Below are 19963 nucleotides of genomic sequence, written 5' to 3'. Positions count from 1 at the left end.
CCTATGCCCTACTCACTACAAAGGACAAAGCTCTTGGTGTGGATTCTCTAAAGAAAGCATGGCATTGCATTTTGAGTTTTCCATTCACTAAAATTCTTGTGAAAAAATAAACTTCCTTAATTTTGTTTGGAGCGACTCTTAGAAGTGCATTTCATGGGCGCAAAAATGGCATTTGGAAAATTCCCTTATTCATCTCTCAAATACTCTTAGCTGTTTCAAGTGATTGTCACACTCGTTTTCGAGTCCTGCAGCAGACTTCCCATTTCTGATCCAGAGACAGGAGAGTGGAGAGCTTGTTCACTTGCGCTAGTCGATTCAGGTTCTCTCCATATTGCAGCACAAACCACAAAACTGAAGTGACCCATTTGAATTGTACTGAGTTTTCAAACATTAAAGCACTATGAAGTCAAACATTTCAAACGGCTAGACAGCCTAACATTCTAACCACCACTGATGAAGAAAACAGCTAAACAATGTGCCATGTTCCAACAATTGATTCAGGCAGCGTTTTTTTTTTTTTTTTTTTTTATAAATAAATATATAAAATTCTGTTCAAATGATATCAGGTTTGATATTAGGAAACAAACCTGCCATGTTTGCCTTCAGATATTAAAATATTCTCTACATAGATTACTTCATAAAACATTAAGAGCCTTATAAAGTGTTCATTTTTGATGGATATTTTTACTTATGGATTATTTCCTCTGCAAAGAACAGTCTCAACTGGTTCTAAAAGCAATCACAGGGCAACACCACTGTAGCAGTACACAAAGTTGTATCACATTTACATCAGATCCTAATCAAAAACATTACATGAAGAAAAACCACAAATGCTGCTGTTCACTAATTATGCAATACTTCTAATACCAATTATTAAGAATGGATTTATTTTTTATTTTTATCGAAACAACATAGTTACAGGTTAATCTACTGTTATAGAAAATATGACTTAAATCATTAAGAGTCTTATGAAGTGTTAATTGTGTATGGATACTTTTCCTTATGTATTATTTCCATTGTTGCAGTGCTTGAGAAGATGTCTGGGCCCATAGTCACAAAAAATCTGAAGCCTAAAAGTAGCTGAAATTTTGGAGCAACTAAAAAAATAAATAAATAATGAGTAAGTGACCCTAAACTTTTGAACGGTAGTGTATATATATATATATATATATATATATATATATACACACACACACACACACCACAGTTAGTTCCGGTCCTTGAATCTGATTGGACAAGAGACGTTCCATGAGCACTGATGTTGTGTCAGCATCAGTACTCGGACGCTTCAGTGTATTTATCACTCCGCTTGTGTTTGTGCTGTTCTAAACTAAAGTGTAAGCATAGTGCACATGTGTTAGGAGTTACTGTCTTTATTTTTGAAATATAGAAATACATATATTAGCCAGCAGGTGGTGGTTAAAGATCATTTTGTGTGTAATATGAGCCAGTTGGCGACTTAAAGTGAATCCGTTATTCACATTGGATACATACTGTTTAAAATGGCTGAGGACAAAGCTGTTTCTATAGTGAATGACATTTGCGCACCGGCTACCCCAAAATAGAGGAATACCTCGCTTGGACGTCTATATTCCACTGAGAAAGCTGACCTTCAGAAAGCTGTAAGCATCTCTGTGTGGCAACAGGTGTTCGCACACGCTCAATCTCTCTATCTCTCTCTCTCGCACACACGCGCGCACACACACACGTCTATCCTTGTTTATCCGTTGAATTACAAGCCGTGATACTATTTCTGAAGTGAACATTTTGAAATACTAATGGAGGCTTGGACACATAATTTGCTTTAAACCAGCAATGGCAGATTCTGAATGGATACGTAATAAAGTAGTTCCATGCACAAATGCATTTTTATGACTGTACTCGGTTTTTCCTAATTTTTATAAATGTACTTGTTCATTGAACTGTTGTATATAAGCAATATCACACTCGCAATCGTGCTATATGGCCCTACATCAGCACTGCTGTAATTACCTGCGGTCGAATCACAGCAGTGCTGATGTAGGGCCATATCACACTTTTGCTCATGTGATATTGCTTAAATATATATATATATATATTTTCACACATGGTAGTGATTTAATTCATCCTACAATGACTGTGCTACCCAAACATCGCCATGTATATATCCATCCGTTCATCATTCTGCTTATCCCTTCTTATTGCAATGCGAAGAGGAGACTCCATTGGTGCTTTTTACTACCCCATTGGTTACATATGCAAATCAGTAACATTCCCCATAGTGTCAGCTATGCAGCATTCATGATCGAGTAGAAAGGGAAGATAAGGTTTTGACTGTAATTATGGTCCCCTGAAATGAGGGAACATGCTGCATAAACTGGCAGTGCTACAGAATCTTTGCTACAAGGGTCGAGTATCACTTGCACCTTTCAGTCGAATATTCGGAGGAGATAGCGCTGTTATATAAGGTGCTATCTGCCAATTAAAATTGCCGAGATTTTAAAGTGTTTCAGAGATTAGCTACGCCTGCAGGGATAACCCCATAGTGTTAGCTATGACACAGCATTAATTCCCTCATTTCAGGGATCGATCGATCTATCTGTCAACTCCGACTTACTCTTACATTAAATCTTGCTCTTAGCAGTTTTGTGAATAGCTTTTAAGCAAAAACTCTTAGGAGAACTCCTAGTTGTAAGATAAAAATCTTTGTGAATACGGGCCCAGGGCCCGTATCCCTAAAGAATTTTTGTGCAAAAAGTGGCTCCTAGCGGCCAAATTCTAAGAAAATTCTCAGAGTCATGACGTTTTCTTAGAATTTCCCCTAAAAGTGACACGAAAATCCCAGTTAATATAAAAGCTATTCCTCAAGATTCCTAGCGCTTAAAAGGGCTCCTAAGGCGAGATCTGCTAAGAGCAGGGAAGAGGACTTTTAGTGGCTTAGGAGTTCCCCTAAGCAGCTGCACAAAATGGCCAACAGAGGAGGCAGGAGAGATGTCCTGCAAACACTGGATGACAGGGAATTATTGAGACGCTACAGATTGGATCGAGCAGGAATCATGTTTGTGGTGGATCTCCTTAGAGATGCAATTACTTCAACTCGACGCCACAACGCTTTTACACCGGAGAAGAAAGTAATCACAACCCTGAGGTATTTGGCAACAGGGAAAATGCAACAATGCAGCAGTGATGACTTGGGTCTGTCCCAATCCTCCGTCAGCAGAGTCATCACCCAAACACTGACAGCTTTGTCACAACCTAATATTGTGACACAATTTGTTTCATTCCTGGATGCCCGCACTTTACACACACATAAAAGGGCATTTATGGACATTGCAGGATTCCCTGGCGTTGTGGGTGTAATTGATGGAACACATGTGAGAATAATTGCGCCATCAGAGGACGAGGCTGTCTTTGTTAACAGGAAGAATTTCCACAGCATCAATGTGCAAATAGTGTTCAATACGGCCTGTAAGATTTTGGACATTGTGGCTAGATGGCCAGGCTCCACACATGATGCGAGAATGCTCTCCGAGAGTGGCATCAGACAGCTTTTTGAGAGACGCTATGTGCCAGCTAATTGCCACTTGTTAGGGGACAGTGGCTACCCATGCAAACCATGGCTCCTTACACCTTACCTCCAGCCACGCCAAGGGCCCCAACTAAACTATAACAGGTAAGCCAAACAATACAAAAATCATGGAAATGAAATGCAAGCAATATGTTAGAGCATCCAAGTAGTGCAATATTTTCATCAAATAATTAAAGGCCTGTATTCTATTGTAGGGCCCACAAGACAACAAGAGCGGTGGTGGAGCGTGACATAGGCCAGCTTAAGAGGCGCTTTCATGTTCTCCACGGAGAGGTGCGGCTGAGGCCTGAAAAAGTCAGCAAAGTCATCATAGCCTGTGCAATATTACACAATATTTGCAAGATTAGACAGATTGCAGAACCTCTGGAGGATGGCGATGAGGATGAAGACAACGCTGAGGATGGTGGTGAAGAAGATAGTCACATTCCACAGGGGAACCTAGCCCAGAGTGGACTGCCTTACAGGGCAAACTTCTCAAATTTACATTTCAGGCAAGCTGTAGCCCCATGTCATTTGAGAACTTGTGATGGTATTAAGAACTACCACAGTTTTACTGCACATCACCTGCAATTGTTAAATGCAAGACACAGAACACAATCTCTAAATGGTTTATTTTTTAGGTGTTCAATTTTAAGGCGGTAGTACTCCTCCTGAAGGGAAAGGACTTTTTTTTTGTTGTTCAAACAGATCAATTGTGAGTTGCAATCTTCTCTCCTGCAGGGATGCTGACGGAGCAGGTGCTGCGGATGGGAATGGTGTTTGATCCGCCGGGCTATCCTGAGTAGCAGCTGCAGATGGTTCAGGCGGCAATCTTGTCGGCAAACTTGATGGGCCCAGTTCTTGTGATGGCTCCATGCTACAGAAATACATAGGCCTAGTTTAATTATTGTTTTGATTAAATTAATTTAATACAATGAGCATGGATAACACATGAAATGGCTTCTGCAATGAATAAACACTGTTGATATGAATAACCCGGTGTCCCACCTTTGCTGCATTTCAAGGGCCTGCATCATTGACGTGTCAGTGCCTGTTGGCAGCCCGGTGACACTGACCTCAGAGTGTCCCAGGACTTGAAAGACAGTGTCGGCCACTTGGGACAGCTGCTTTGCAGGTGGTCCACCCCCTAGAAAGAAACAGTCAATGAACACAGTACTTAGGCATGTAAATTAACTTTGCCAGCAGGAGCAAGTTGCCAGATTATGTGGTAGGCTATAGTATTTTGCTCATCTGTGAGTGAGGATTCCCGCTTGTGTGCTGCAATCTCATCTTTTGCCTTGGACTGCAGCACATACCACCTTTTCTCACAATCGTCGCCTGTCCGCACCACCAGTGGAAAAGAGGCATTGATTGTTTGGGATATTGTGTCCCAGGCGCGCCTCTTGCCTTGGCTAGTGACAGTTGGAACAAATTTTCCTCGTAACATACCTTTATGTTCGTTCACCAACTGGGCCAGCAACAAACCTTGCTCCTCAGTCCAGTTCGGCTTGCGATTCCTTTTTTTCTCCATTTTCTGTGTTTGTAGGATATTTGTTAACAAGCCTTCATAAATAGACCAGCCAGCAATCACAGACATTGATAAAAGCTGAGCCGTGTTACCCTCGTTAAGACCACACTGAGTTGTAACGTTGCAATTTCTACTTAATTAAGGACAGCCCCTTGAGATAGGCCATCTTGTTTTCAATGGGGTCCATATGGGAGTGAAAGTACAAAATATGCCAGCTAGGATATTAATATGAGCAAATAAGACACAAATCATTATTTGAACAGGGTGTAATGAGCTTAAGTTTTCACATATTTTAGATTCTAATGTTAGGCTATAACCCCTACAGCTTACTATTCATTTTCCAGATATTTTCTTGAATGTGAAATATTATTTACAATTACAGTCTGCATAAGATTAGAGTGTATTATGTTTATTGATTTGAGGGTACATCCTTTGCTCATTATCACCAAAAGTTCATTTTCATCAAACTTGTAGGATCAACCAATCACGGCTTTTGAAATGATGACTCATACCTAGCAACGGGGTCAACCACACCTCCTCACTAAGATAGGATTTTCCATCCATTCCTTGCTCAGAGTTCACTGAAAATGTTCTGGAATCACTTCTAAGCTAAAACTCCTGGCAAGGAATTTTTAGGTTAAGTTAGGAGCTCTCTGAGAGGATTCTCAGAATCTTTAGGGATACGGGCCCAGGTCTTTTGAGGAAAGTTTATAATAATACTACTAGTCAATAACATCAGACTGAAATGTGGAATAATGTGAAATTTAGCATTATGGTAAGGTTGATGAACCACATTGATAAAATTGACGAAACTGATCAAATTGACCAAACATTTTTACTTTAACTATGTCAAGTGCAAAATAATTAGAACATTATATAATTGGAAGTAATTTTCATTTATAAAGTACTTTATTTGCTAACTGGATTATTCAAAAATAGGCATTACAGTATGGTTAATTAATATATATTATGTTGATTTTGTATGTATTTATTTATTATTAAATGCAACTACAATGAGATACAAATCAGTATTGTGAATTACTCATAATTTTTTTTAAAATATTTTTTGGTCATATTGCCCACTCCCTAGACCCAACAAAACAAATGTAGATTAGCCATTATGTAATTAATGCTAAAAGCCTTTATTTGTAAAAATACAGCAACAGACAAAAATAATGACATCTACTCCAAAAACACTCAGAACAAAACAAATTAATTGTGAATACAGCAGCCCCCTCAGTACAGTAAAGACAACTGCTAACGGTAGTGAAATTGAATAGAAAGTAACAGCCATTTCCATCAGGCACTTCGACAGATGAGGAGAGATGTGGATCATACAGATTAAAATAAGGGAAAAAATAAATTAGGGATGTTCACAAGTAAAAATCAGGAGAAGGGAATTCTAACCATGTCACCATAAAACAACACAAGAAATAAGTTAAAACTGATACATTCTCAATGTTCAGCAAATACATATTACACACACACACACACACTTCAAATATTGTATAGATAATGTACAGCCTAGTGCACTTTAAGATTCTCACATCCTGACTCTTCTAGTGGTCTCTAGAGCCGCTAAAGTAATTCTGGGCCTCTGTCCATCCTCAGCCCTTGAGACCTGACAAGCTTCCAGACTGCTATAAGCTAGACAACCAGCGGAGCCCAGTCCCTCTGCTTGCGTCCATACTGTGCTTGCAGAAACAGTGGAGATGTTTAGGTAAAGTAGGGACACACTGTAAGAACACACAAGTTTCTAGAGCATTTCCAAATGTATTGAGACTATAGAGTTCCTATACCTGCATGTCAGTGAGTTCCTTATGGAATTTTTTTTGCAAGGTATGGACCATTCTGCATTGTAGGAATTTGGTAGGTCTAAAAATTTGTAAAAGAAGGAAAAAAAACAAGGTTTTCTGTAAACGTGTAAATATTCATTACAAACTCAAAGCTGGAAAAAAAGTTTGAAATGGACATTTGCATTATACAAATTAAGTGTGCATTTCCTCTACTGTACCTGTCCTCTGTAGAGCAGACTGCCAACTGGACACACCACACATGCAGTGCCAGAACCAAAGACTTCCAGAATACGTCCCTCATTTAAAGCATTTATCAGCTCCTTCATTACTACTTTGCGCTCGGTAACTTTGAAGTCCCCCTGAAAAAGACACAACCCTTACAAAAAAGCTATGGCAGTACCATGGTACAGTTATGGCAACAGATGGTAATACCTATATATATCTATACATTTCATCACCCTCATGACAGACATGTACGACTTTCTTCAGCAGAACACAAACACAATTTTTTGTTCAAAAATATCTCTGCTCTGTAGGTCCATACAATGGAAGTGAATGGGTGCCAACATTTTGTAGCTCCAAAAAGCACATAAAGGAAGCATAAGTTATCCATGAGACTCCAGTGGTTTAATATATGTTTTCAGAAGCAATATGATAATTGTGGGTAAGAAACAGCTCAATATTCAAGAAACTTTCACTTTCATCCTTTGTTTTTGGCAATTCACATTCTTTGTGCACATCGCCATCTACTGGGCAGGAAGGAGAATTTATAGTAAAAAAAACTAAATAGTAAAAAGACTAAAAAATGTATTGTTATTATATCGCTTCTGAAGATATAGATTAAACCACTGAAGTCTTATGGATTACTTTTACACTGCCTTGTATGTAATATGTGTATTTTGGAGATTAAACATTTTGGTCACCATTCACTTGCATTGTGAGGACCTACTGATCGGAAATATTCTTTAAAAAACAATATTTGTGTTTAGCAGAAGAAAGTCAATCATAGACATCTGGGATAGCATGAGGGTGATTAAATGAAATTTTCATTTTTGGGTGAACTATCCCTTAAAGTAAAGAATGTATGTAGTACTTGAATGAAACTCTGATGTTGACAGCAAAATATTTAACTGAAAAGGGCTGCTGAAATACATGGCAAAATTAAATCCTCAATTACAAACACACATCATCAAACCATGTATTACATTGTTGCTTGGAGACAGTCACACACACACACAGTTCCCTTTATCTCACCCATTCTCTAGCCAGGTCCAGCAGAGATTGCCTGGTGACTCCTGGCAGAATGATGCCATCTAGTGGAGGGGTGACAAGCTCTTTATCTACAGAGACACAAAGACACAGGTATTCAAAGCAGCACATTCATATTGAGACATTTTGTGCCATAAGTCAAGCATAATCATTCATAGAAGGTTCAAAATCTTTTTGACCAATTAATTTCCATTACTTTTCCAGGCATTTTGGATTACTGTATACAGATTTCTTTTAAATCCTTTTTATTCTGACTGATTTGAAAACTGACTTGTGAACAAATTGATTGAAAAGAACAGACACAAAAGAATGATTCACTTACAAAACAGACATCACCATCGCTTGAGAGCAAGTTTTACTCTAAACAAGGTCATTATGCAGCTCATGAAATATTTTAGAGAAGAGAAAAAAAAATAGAAGAATAAAACAATTCACTATAGAAATAGATTTTATTTTCTTCAATGACTTTTCCATGCCTGGAAAACACAATTTATAAAAATACCTTTAAATTATCTTTAAATGTCAACAATCACACTGAGATTAATTGAAATGTATCATCAGAAGAGGGAAACAAGCATCAACACAGTGCTAAGGAAAAATGTACATGAAGGTGGCGGAGAGATAGGAAGTATTTGTAATTACATTATTCAAAACTACTCATACCTAGAGCAATAATCCACTGCAGTTTAAAAAAATAATAATATTTAACTCATTATTACATTGGACAGATAACAGTTAAGACAAAAATGTTTAAAAATGCTAAATAACATTTATTTCTGAGATAATAACTAAGACACAAAATAGTATGAGTAGTATGACTGTATGCTATGCCAAGCCCTAGTACAGTATCCCCTCAAACAAGTGCCACTACTTGTCCATTACATCTGTCTACAAGAGCACTAAATTTTAGGTGCTAAAACACACATCCCTCAATTCAACAGCTAGGATTGCTATGATCTATGATTTACAGTTTCTACCAGCAACTCTTCCTCTCACACACTCCTCACCTCCTTTCTCTGTGGTCCAGTAGATGAAGAGATTCATGGTTCCGACCTCAGTGATCTCCTCATACTCTCCGTACAGCCATAGGACCTGTTGACAGCCCTTCTTGGCCGCCTCACTCTGAACAGCAATTGTCTGCCCATAGTTACTGGGAAAATAAAGACAACATTACAGAGGTACATTCCAGCCACAAATCAATGATTTCATGTTCACACAGGTTTATAACAGTCCAGTAATCTTTATTTAACCTGGAAAAATAACTAATTGAGAAAATCCTCTTTTACAAGAGTGACCTGGCCAAGAAGGCAGCAAAGACACAATGACAAAACAAACAGTAAAAAAACTATTGTGATTTCATAATATAAATACACCAGCCATCTAGGCATTATCATTAGAGTCATCACATAAACAGAAGCCAGTGGCACATTAGTGTGAGGGGTCAGACTGCATAGGATTTAAAACAAATCCAAGTTGCTCATGCACAGTAGGCTATATACAAGCCTACTATGGTCCTTATACAAGCAACTGAGTTTTTCTGGCATAATCTGTAATGTAAGCTAATCCTAAGAACTATAAATTGGCAGTGGTGCTAATAATAGACACTGATGTTTGTCTTGACTCATTCAAAAGGGAAATTAATATGTGGCACAAATTACAAAGCTCCAGTGAAGTTGTAATTGCTCTTTTGCCATTCATGATCTCACCCTTAAAACACACAAACATAAAACAACTTTAACCTCTATCCTGGATTGTGCTATTTTGTGTTATATTGACATATTAGGGTTAAAACAGAGAACCGGTTCAATTTGTTTACCGGAACCGAATGATTTACTGACTTTTGGTTCCTTTAACAGTTTTTGAGCGTGTATTTTTCAGCCAATACACACTGTAATTTCAGAAGTGGTGTTGTAGCACCACTGAATAGCAATGCACGAAACAATGAAATAGTATTTTAGAGTGGTGTTCCTTCCGTGGTACACCACACTAAAATACTATGCCGGTGTTTCCTTCACAGCTATACAGTGGCGCCACAACACCACTCCTGAATCATTAGTGTGAAACATACACAGCAACCAGTGTTGTCTGATTCTCAAATGGATAACTCTTGGGAGTCGGTTCTTTTGAATCTACAGCGCGAAACATGCAAGAACAGTAAAACCGAATCCCAAATGAACGACTCTTTTGAATCGGTTCCCTTGAAACTACAACACAAATCATGCCCGACCAGGGAAGCCAAATCCCAAATGAATGACTCTTTTGAGTCGGTTCCTTTGAATCTACAGCATGAAACAGACCAGTAAAACCAAATCCCAAATGAATGGCTCTTTTGATTCGGTTCCCTGGAATCTACAACTCAAAACATGTACAACCAGTGAAGCCAAATCCCAAATGAATGGCTCTTTGGAGTCAGTTCGCTGGAATCTACCACAAAAAACATGACTTATCAGTGAAGCCAAATCCCAAATGAACATCTCTTTTGAGTCGGTTCCCTGGAATCTCCAACACAAAACATGCCTTGTTGTTCATACTCTACCAGTACGAACAACAGAAACAAACTCAAAAACGCCTTTTTGGCCAGATTTAGTTCTAAATGACTTCACACCCATTCATCACTTCACAATTCTTTGATTTATTAGGAAGTGTACAGAGGCCTTAAGACCCCTTAAAGCTTTTGAAGGGATGTTTTTGTAAAAACTCACCCTCCCATCTTGTATTCACCAACACCTCCCCTGCAGGCCCTGACTTACCGAGGATCTGCAAGCAAGGACACTGCACTAAATCCTCCAGTGGCATAATAAGGTCCAACAGGTCCAACAATGACAAACAGCAAAGCATTGCCTGCTCGAGACACACCTAGAGAAGGCTGAAATACAAGAGTGTTACCAAAGCATGTGCACCAACATTTAGGATGGAAAAACCCTACAACAGCTGATTTTCTGCTCTTGGCTGAGGACAGTTTTCAGAGGCATGAAATTACCTCAATTCCTATAAAGGTTGGTCTGATATATAGACTGGCATCGGTGGAGTAAGGAACCCATTCTTGGTCGATCTCAACCAGCTTCCTAATACATTCTAGCAACTCGCCCTTATCAAACAACTAAGATGGAGAGAGGAAGAGAAAACGCTGAAGGAGATGGGAGAAGAAACAGCCCACAGATTGGCTTTGTGGAAAAGTGATAATCTCACAGAGCATCAAGTCTTTAAGCACTCAACGGGGTAAAATAAAGACTAACAGGCAGACAGCTCCTTTCAGAACTGCGGTACATGCGCTCCATATTCAACATGGGCCTGAAGAGACGGATGTGGTTATCTACTCCTCGGAATGCCTTCATACCCTCGAAGAGCTGAAACAAAAAAAGTAAAAAAAGGATCAGAAAAAAAAGAAGAAAAAAAAGGAAAAGAAAAGGTGTGTAAACTACCAAGAACACCAGTTGGATATTTATGTTAAAACATTATCACTAAGCACTACAGTTTAAACTTGATATAAATTAACTAATATTAAGCCAAGGTCAAATAACTCTTAAAGAGATAGTTCACCCAAAAATGAATAGTCTCTCATCATTTACCCTCCCCAATCTCAGATTTGTATGACTTACTTTCTTCACCAAAACACAAACAAAGATTCTGAGAAGAATATTTCAGCCCAGTATGTTTATACAGTGCGGTGTGTGGTGAACAGACCTTTGTAGCACCAAAAATCCCATTAAGGCAGCATAAAAGTAATCCATATGACTCAGTGGTTAAATTCATATTTTCAGGAGTGATATGATAGGTGTGGGTGAGAAACAGATCAAAATTGAAGTCCTTTTTTACTATAAATATCCACTTTCACTTTTACATCCAAAAGTGAAAGTTAAAATGGAGATTTAGAGTTTAAAAAGGACTTAAATATTGTTCTGTTTCTCACCCACACCTATCATATAACTTCTGAGATTTGGATTTAACCACTGTAATCGCATGGATTAATTTTGTTTCCTTTATGTGATTTTTGGAGTTACAAAGGTCTGATCACCATTCACTTTTATTGTATGGACCAGAAGACCTGAGGGATTCCTCTAATCATTGTTTGTCTTCATCAGAAGAAAGTCATACACATCTGGGATGGCATGAGGGTGAGTAAATGATGAGAGGATTTTCATTTTTGGCTGAACTATTCCTCTAAGGAATGTAATCGTCAATTATTATTTATTTTAGTGAAATGAATTTTAGTGAATAAATTCCAGCTGCTTTTGGCTAAATGAGACAATAAAAGAAGTTACATCTATGTGGATAGCACACTTCCTCACCTCTATGGAGTAATGCAGGGCTGAGGAAGCAGGGTGAAGGGTCAGATTCTGGAAAGGCTTAATTTCAGGGGCCTGCCATCCTCCTGCAGCCGACCAATAGATGGTCAGCATGTGGTCTGAAAACTGCTTGCCAAACACAAGGGTAGAAGGATCTGGCTTTGGCTTCAGTACAGGGTTCCTCTCTACAGTGAGATCTGCAGCCTAACACACACAAAAAAAAAAAAAAAAAAAAGGAGAGAGAGAGAGAGAGAGAGAGAGAGAGAGAGAGAGAGAGAGAGAGAGAGAGAGAGAGAGAGAAGGAAAATGGCAAGAGAGAGGGACGGGGAGTACAGCGGGTGTGTGGAGAGGTGTAAAGGTTTTTAATTAATTATCATTGATTGCACAAGAATTTGAAAAATGACTCTGGATTCATCATGCCAGTCAAGCTCTTCATGAAAATTCAATTAAATTGCAATGAGTAAAAGGGAGGCGGGGTTGTTGGAAGAAAGAAGGAGAGCAAGAGAGCAAAGGTACAAAGAAAGAAAGAAAGAAAGAGAAGTCAGATCTCACAATGAACTTCACAAGGAAATCCAACTCAGGATAAGTTGTAAAACTTTATAGGTCTGGAAAAGACTTGATAAACAGCACTCCATAAACCATGATAGTTCCACTTTGAGGCAAAAGTGAAAACCGTTACATAAGCGGTGCCACCCGCACACAGTCACAAGACTGATCTGTGGCCAAGGCTGAGTTGTGGTGGCATGGGAAACAGGAATGGCATAGAACTACCTCTATTAGTTTGTTGAATACCTTGAAGGAAGAACTTGCGAACCGTAACGACCCAAATGACAGAGGGAGAGGCTGAAAAAGCGTCCATTCAGTGCCTTAAAAGAAAAAAACAACCTATTATATGAAATAGAGGCATTTACCTGCTGATAGACTTGACACATTCAGTACATACATTTTTTCTGCGTAAACAATGACTAGAGGAACGTATTTGACCGTTGCGCAACGTACTTTAAACGCCATGTCAGGTTAGAACGTCGACTTTTAGAATCGAGTCTCGATAATCCCGCGTTCTGTTGCGTTCATTTATCGTTGACGTTTTATTTCATATTTGTTTGCATAATTAATAAATAACAACACATAATACATGAACCTGTGAAACATAATAGCTCGCTGATTTGGAGGGTGATCTTGCTTGCCAAACTCCATGCATATTTTGGTAAATAAAACGCGTCTACGTATGAATGCATGTGTACGGAAGAGGATTAGGGCCAAGCAATAATAAAAAAATAAAACCATCTCGAGATTAAAGTCATTATAATGCGAGATTAAACTCGATACATTTCGAGAAAAAAGTCTAAATACAATCTTGAGAATAAACTCATTAAATATCGAGAATAAAGTCATTATAATGCGAGATTAAACTTAACGAGTTTATTCTCAAGATTGTATTTCGACTTTTTTCTCAAAATTTAACGAGTTTAATCTTGCATTATAATGACTTTAATCTCGAGATGGCTTTATTTTTTTTAATTATTGCTTGGCCCTAATCCTCTTCCGTACATGTGGAACTATGTGGAAAGCGCAAAGACTTCTCTCACTGACCGCACAGGCGTTCGTATTCATAATGTTTACATGCCACTTTTTCATAACAATGACCAATTCAGAGTAAGAATCAAAAAATGTATCTCTGATGTTTAATCCAGAGATCCTCAAGTGTCTCAATAACGTGAAGAATGTCCAGGAAATAAGGAAGCTCTGTGTAACTTCGATCATCAGCAGTTTAAACGCCAAGATTGACCCTCTGTTAAATATATCTAGAGAGGACGAGTGTGTTTAGACAGATCTATAAATTATTAATAGAAGGATTTGGAGATGTAGTGCGAGATACAGTATAAGTGTAATGCACTTTGAACTCACCGTCCTGAGCGCTGACATTGCTGCAGAGAGATGAGTGTTAAACTAGTCCGAGTGGAAGAAATTGCCCCAGAGGTCTGGTCTGATCTGATCTCTGCCTTCCGGATTGGACACCAGGGCCCGGTTTTTCAAAAGGTTTAATCCGGATAAAATTGATCCGGATTTAGTAATCCTTTTTTTTGCGATCCGTGATCACGTAATCCGGTTTACTTTTGAGCCAGTTTTTCAAAGCAACATCGGATTGGATCAATCTGATCCGGATAGGAACTTTTCAGGATCACCAAATCTGGATAACCAGTGCTCAAACAGGATAGGAAATCACAATGTAGAACTATAGATATATAAAGAGCAACAAGTAGAATAGCCAGTGTGGGGTCATCCTCTTCCAGCAGTCCGCTCATCTGAGACCTACAACACAAACACTGTACATTGAGGATATTTATAACAAGTTTCAAATATAGATGTATTGAATTAAAAAAGACTTAATGTCAAATACTCCACAATAATTTCAGACTTCCTCATCTGATGTGGAGAGACCAGCTTGTCTGAGCGTAGCCTTTAGGAGGCGGATCTCAAGTCTGGCCTTGGTTCGCTGCAGTTTGGTCAGAGTCAGTTGTTCCTCTGCCAGACGATGCTGTGCTTCTGCCCTTTCAGTCTCTTTTTGCAGAAGTGCCTTGTAATCATCATCTTTGTTTGATGAAGGGCGCTTCAAGCCTTTCCTCTGAGATCCTGTGGCAACTACCACTGGCTCAACCAATGAGGATCCAGCTTCTTCCACAGGAACAGAGCTGAGATTCAATATAAATAAGCTCTCTGGATCAGCCTCAGGAGGAACTGGCAGATTCTCCTCCTCCTCAATCCAAGGCTCGCCATCCCCTACAACACCTTGAATACCATGGAGAGCTTGCGACTTCTCACCTCCAATGATGTCGAGGACCACATCTGTGTAATCTCCCCTCTTAAATGGCTTGTTGCCTGTTTGTGGGTTTTTGGCTTCAGCATGGTCCTTTGTTGCCCTGGCCTTAAGATTCTTCCACCGCAATTTGATTTGGTCTGTGGTCCTCCTCTGGCCAGACCCTATGGCATTCACATTTTCTGTGATTAAAATCCAAACATCATTTTTCTTTTTGTTGGTATCCTTAGCAGAATTAAAACTTCCCACTATTGTTCCATAATGGCACCGAACACCCTCTAGTAGTGCATTGGTTTCAGCAGCAGTGAAGTTACAGCTTCTTGAGTCCATGGTTCTGTTGCTTTACTATAGTGAACATTGTTCATCAATTATAGGCCTTGGGTCCAATTGCCTCAATTGAACACAAGCCAAAACTGATCAGTTGTAATAGGTGTGTTTGAAAAGACCAACTACACAGCCATATAAATCAGCCTTTCTCAGAGGATTCACAGAGAGACAGTGAAATGGCAGGTGTTGTCCACCGCCACCACCACTTTGCCAGGAGAGGATACCGTCAAAGGGTGTATGTTGAACGTACCAAGCCACTGGAGCAATACACCACTGAGGAGCAGTATGTCCGGTTTTGCTTTGGGAAGGCTGATATAGAGTACCTTGTGAACCTTCTCAGGCCAAAACTTCAACACAGAACCCAAAGGAGTCACGGTCTGTCTGTGGAAGACCAGATCCTCATTGCTCTCCGATTTTATGCATGTGGGACTTTCTATCAAGTTGTTGGTGACTCTATGGGAGTGGTGAAATCAGCTGTGTGTGATGTGGTGAGAGATGTGTCAATCGCACTGGCCAGCCTGGTCAATGAATTTGTTTCTTTTCCAAAGGACAACCAGATTGCCCAGGCCAAGCGCAGCTTTTTTCTTTTGGGGAATATGCCCAATACTATTGGAGCAATCGACTGCACACATGTGCATATACAAGCAACTTCGTGAGAATGAATGGGAGTTTATAAACAGAAAGGGGAGGCACAGCATCAATGTCCAACTTGTGTGTGATGCTGACCTCATCATCACCAACTGCGTTGTCAAGTGGCCTGGGTCTGTCCATGATGCACGCATCCTGAGGGAGAGCTCTATATAGAGACCGGATGGCATAATATTAGGAGACAGTGCCTACCCACTCCTACCATGGCTGATGACTCCTTTTCTAACAGCAAATACACCGGCGCAGGCACGCTTCAACACTGCTCACTGCAGAGCAAGATGTGCAATTGAGCGTTTAAATGGAGTTCTTAAGAGGCTTTGCATGCCTTAACTACCTGAGAGCGGAACCACAGAAAGCATGCAACATAACCCTTGCCTGTATTGTCCTGCACAACATCGCTACTAAGCGCAATGTCCCTCTCTGTGCTGACAATGATGCACCTGAGCCCCTTGGAGACCCTAACCAACCTCCTGCATTCTGCCAGAACGAGCAAACAGGACGTGCAACAAGGGATGCAATAGTTAGACACTATTTCTGATTTGGATTTGTTTTGGATTTCAAAAATCAGTGATTGCCATTCTTTGCATTTTTTTGGTTATTCTGTAATCATTGCATGCATCACTAATAAATATTCTAAAAACAAAAATATTTTCGATTGTGATGAATATATATATCAATTAGTGACAGAATAAAATTTTTTGTTTTTGGTCAATTTTGACAGCTGTTTGGGGGATTATTTTATGAAGCCAAACTCTTTCTATTTTGCTGTAGGCCTATACTGAAAGGCTGAATACGTTAAAGCCTACCTAATCACTGTAGCCTGACGGATGAACAAATAAAATTAAAACCTTATGAATAAATAGGATATCTTGTAAGATACTGCATGAGCCAAATATAGTATTATTTGATACATTTTATAGTTTTCATTACATTTTGGGCATGAAATCCACGCTGAATCCACCCTTCTGATGGGATCAGTTTAATCCAGATTTTTTGGATCAAAGTGATCCAAATCATACAAAAAAGTTCTGAAAAACCCAAACTAAAGGTTTGATCCGGATCAAAACCAAGATTGGATTACGTGATCTAATCCGATTATGTAATCCATTTTTTTCTTTTGAAAAACCCATTTTCAAGATTTGATCCAATCCGTTATCCAAAATCCTAGTGGATTACTTTTGAAAAACCGGGCCCTGGGGCGATAGTAGCAATATTCTTGGGTGTTTGAATTGGTAAAGATCATGCAATTTTCTTTTAATGTATACTCGTTTAGATAATTTCCGACACATGCCAGTAAGATATTTCCACCAATGGATTGTTTGAAATAATATAAAATGCTTTAATTTGTGACATACTATTTTCAATTTTCAATTTAAAAGTACTTTATTGGCATGATTGTGTTTACATACAATATTGCCAAAGCATTAATACACAGAACAGATAATGACAAGACAAATAATAATAATAAAATGGTAACAAATAGCAATAAAGATATAATTAAAATAAGGTGCCAGGTAATGAATCAAATAAAATAAAAACTATAATAACAATATACACTATACAGTATAAAATAAAATAAGCATTTAACACAACATTATAAACATAAGAATAAAAGTACTGTGAATGCAGTACATTAAGGCAGTAATTGGTTTCTGAGAGTGTGCAGCTCAAAAATGAATTTAGCTGCAACTGATGCATGATGGTCCTCCCCCAGTAACACCAGCATCTGATCGGTTTCTGCCAAACTGGAAAACTGTGGCATGAGGTTTGAGAGTTTGTGGAGGTATTTCTCTCTCACCTCTGTAAATTTCTCACAGTGAAGGAGAAAGTGTGTCTCTGTCTCGACCTCACCCGTGTCACAGTGAGCACAGACTCGTTCTTCCTTTGGAAGCCATGATTGTCTGTGTCTGCCTTTTTCTATGTTCAGACTGTGATCACTGAGTCTGTATTTGGTGAGGATCCATCTCTGTTTTGGATCTCTTACAGTGTGCATATATTCTGCCAGATTATATGTTCTGTTTAGGGCCCAATAACATTCCAGTTTGCTTTGGTTTTTACTTTCATTTTCCCAATGGTCCAAATATGAATTTTTGCTTTCTTTTATGATTTGGTTTATTCTGATCTGGTTTTGTTCAGCAGTGCTGGTCTGAAACTGGTGTTTGTTAGTTGTTAGTGGGTTTGTGAGTTTCAGAGCCAGCTGACAAAGGGGACTGGTTTTAGGCTTCAGCTCTTGGGTTTTAAGGGCTTCATGTTGCAGTGTGTTAGGGTAACTGAATTTAGGTGTGTCCAAAATTTGAGGGATTGTTTTTTAATATGTATAATTAGGGGGTATCTGCCTAGTTCAGCCCGGCATGCATTAGTAGGTGTTCTTCTCTGAACTCTTAGAATGTTTCTACAGAATTCTGCATGCAGGGATTCTCTGGGGTGTTTGTCCTATCTCGAGTAATCTGCCAGACAGTCAACCCCAAACCTCACATCTGTACAGAGCAATAGGCATTATAATACTATCAAAGATCTTACACCAGATTGTTACAGGAATGTCAACTTGGGTAAATTTGCCCCTAATAGCATATAATGCTCTTCTTGCTTTCTCTTTTAGTGCATTCACTGCCTGAAGCACTGGTTTTTAGGCCGAGGTAGTCGTAGTGTCGGGTGTGTTCTATTGCAGTGTTTTCCAGAGTGAATGTGTATCTGGTGTCCTGTAATATGGATTTTTTTCTGGAAAATCATAATTTTAGTTTTTTCAGATTGACTGTCAGGGCCCAGTTCTGACAGTAGTTCTCCAGCAGGTCCAGGTGCTGCTGTAGCCCTTGTGCAGTAGCTGACAGCAGCACCAGATCATCTGCATAGAGAAGAAATTTAACTTCAGAATTGTAGCCCTGCTAAAATATTAGTGTAGATCTGTTCAAATGTTATAATGTAACCTGGATTTAAACATTAAGGTATCTTAATGGATTGTTTATTTGTTTATTTATTTTATATATTTTATTTTATGTTTAATATGGGTAAAATGAATCTACATGTTATTTGATGTTGCAATGAAGAAGAAAAAAAAGAGAAACGAAAACTTTGATGTGAACTGATGGTTTAAGTGTATGTAACTGTTATAATGTCTGTGATTGGTGGAGAGAGGAGAGGAGAGAAGAGAGATGGCGGACGGTAGAGAGGAGCTGTGAGTAAAAGTTTAGACGAGAGCGAACGCTAATCTTTAAGCTACTGCAAAGGACGCTTTTAATTGATTAGTGTGTGTATTGTTTAAGCAGCGAGAGATAGCAATTTCTCTCATACGCGGTAACAGGCATATCGAGAGGCTGTGTTTTGATTTCTCCGTCGTAGAGATCACGTATTGAGTTAGACCATAAATGTGCTTCGTGAACAACGAAGTGAAGGGGGTTGACTGATTCTCGCCAAAGAGGTGTAGGAAGACCCAGATAGGGCCCTGAGATCCTGGAATATCTCAGTGGTTCCTCTGGCCACGGTGGAATGATCGTGGTAGCTGTGTTCCATGGACCGATCGTTCGCGATTTCCTCTCGGATGTGGAGAAAAACTCTGATTGCTAACAGTGAGGTATCCATCTTGTTCAAAACACGTGCACCATCAAAGTAACAGGCCTGCAACGTTTATTTTATTTTATTTAAAAGACTTTGGGGTTCAGTTTGATCATATCACATGATTATTGACATTTTGAAGGGGAAAACATTTTGTTATAATTTATGTTTATGAGTCACATTTACAGGATGTTT

General features: G+C 39.0%; 1 protein-coding gene and 1 pseudogene across 1 annotated transcript; one reads left to right on the top strand and one right to left on the bottom strand.

Moving 5' to 3' along the window:
* Positions 1-2945: 2945 nt before the first annotated feature.
* On the top strand, positions 2946-4353 carry LOC127648131 (putative nuclease HARBI1). Its single transcript, XM_052132729.1, has 3 exons — positions 2946-3652; positions 3763-3974; positions 4289-4353. Exons 1-3 carry the CDS (start codon positions 2946-2948, stop codon positions 4351-4353), a joined length of 984 nt encoding a protein of 327 aa, XP_051988689.1.
* A 1866-nt stretch (positions 4354-6219) lies between these two features.
* Positions 6220-14352, bottom strand: LOC127647353 (branched-chain-amino-acid aminotransferase, cytosolic-like; annotated as a pseudogene).
* Between the last annotated feature and the right edge of the window lie 5611 nt (positions 14353-19963).

This window comes from Xyrauchen texanus, chromosome 8, assembly GCF_025860055.1.
Source record: "Xyrauchen texanus isolate HMW12.3.18 chromosome 8, RBS_HiC_50CHRs, whole genome shotgun sequence".
NCBI classification, from domain to species: Eukaryota; Metazoa; Chordata; class Actinopteri; order Cypriniformes; family Catostomidae; genus Xyrauchen; species Xyrauchen texanus.
The sequence above is the reverse complement of the archived record's forward strand: the minus strand, read 5'-3'. Positions and strand labels throughout refer to the sequence as shown.

Bases quoted from the DNA above. Each gene is read 5' to 3' on its own strand.
- LOC127648131 (XM_052132729.1), top strand. From the start codon at position 2,946: ATGGCCAACAGAGGAGGCAGGAGAGATGTCCTGCAAACACTGGATGAC. The intron at 3,653-3,762 runs GTAAGCCAAACA...ATTCTATTGTAG, and splicing joins CCCCAACTAAACTATAACAG to GGCCCACAAGACAACAAGAG. The intron at 3,975-4,288 runs GTGAAGAAGATA...TCTCTCCTGCAG, and splicing joins AGACAACGCTGAGGATGGTG to GGATGCTGACGGAGCAGGTG.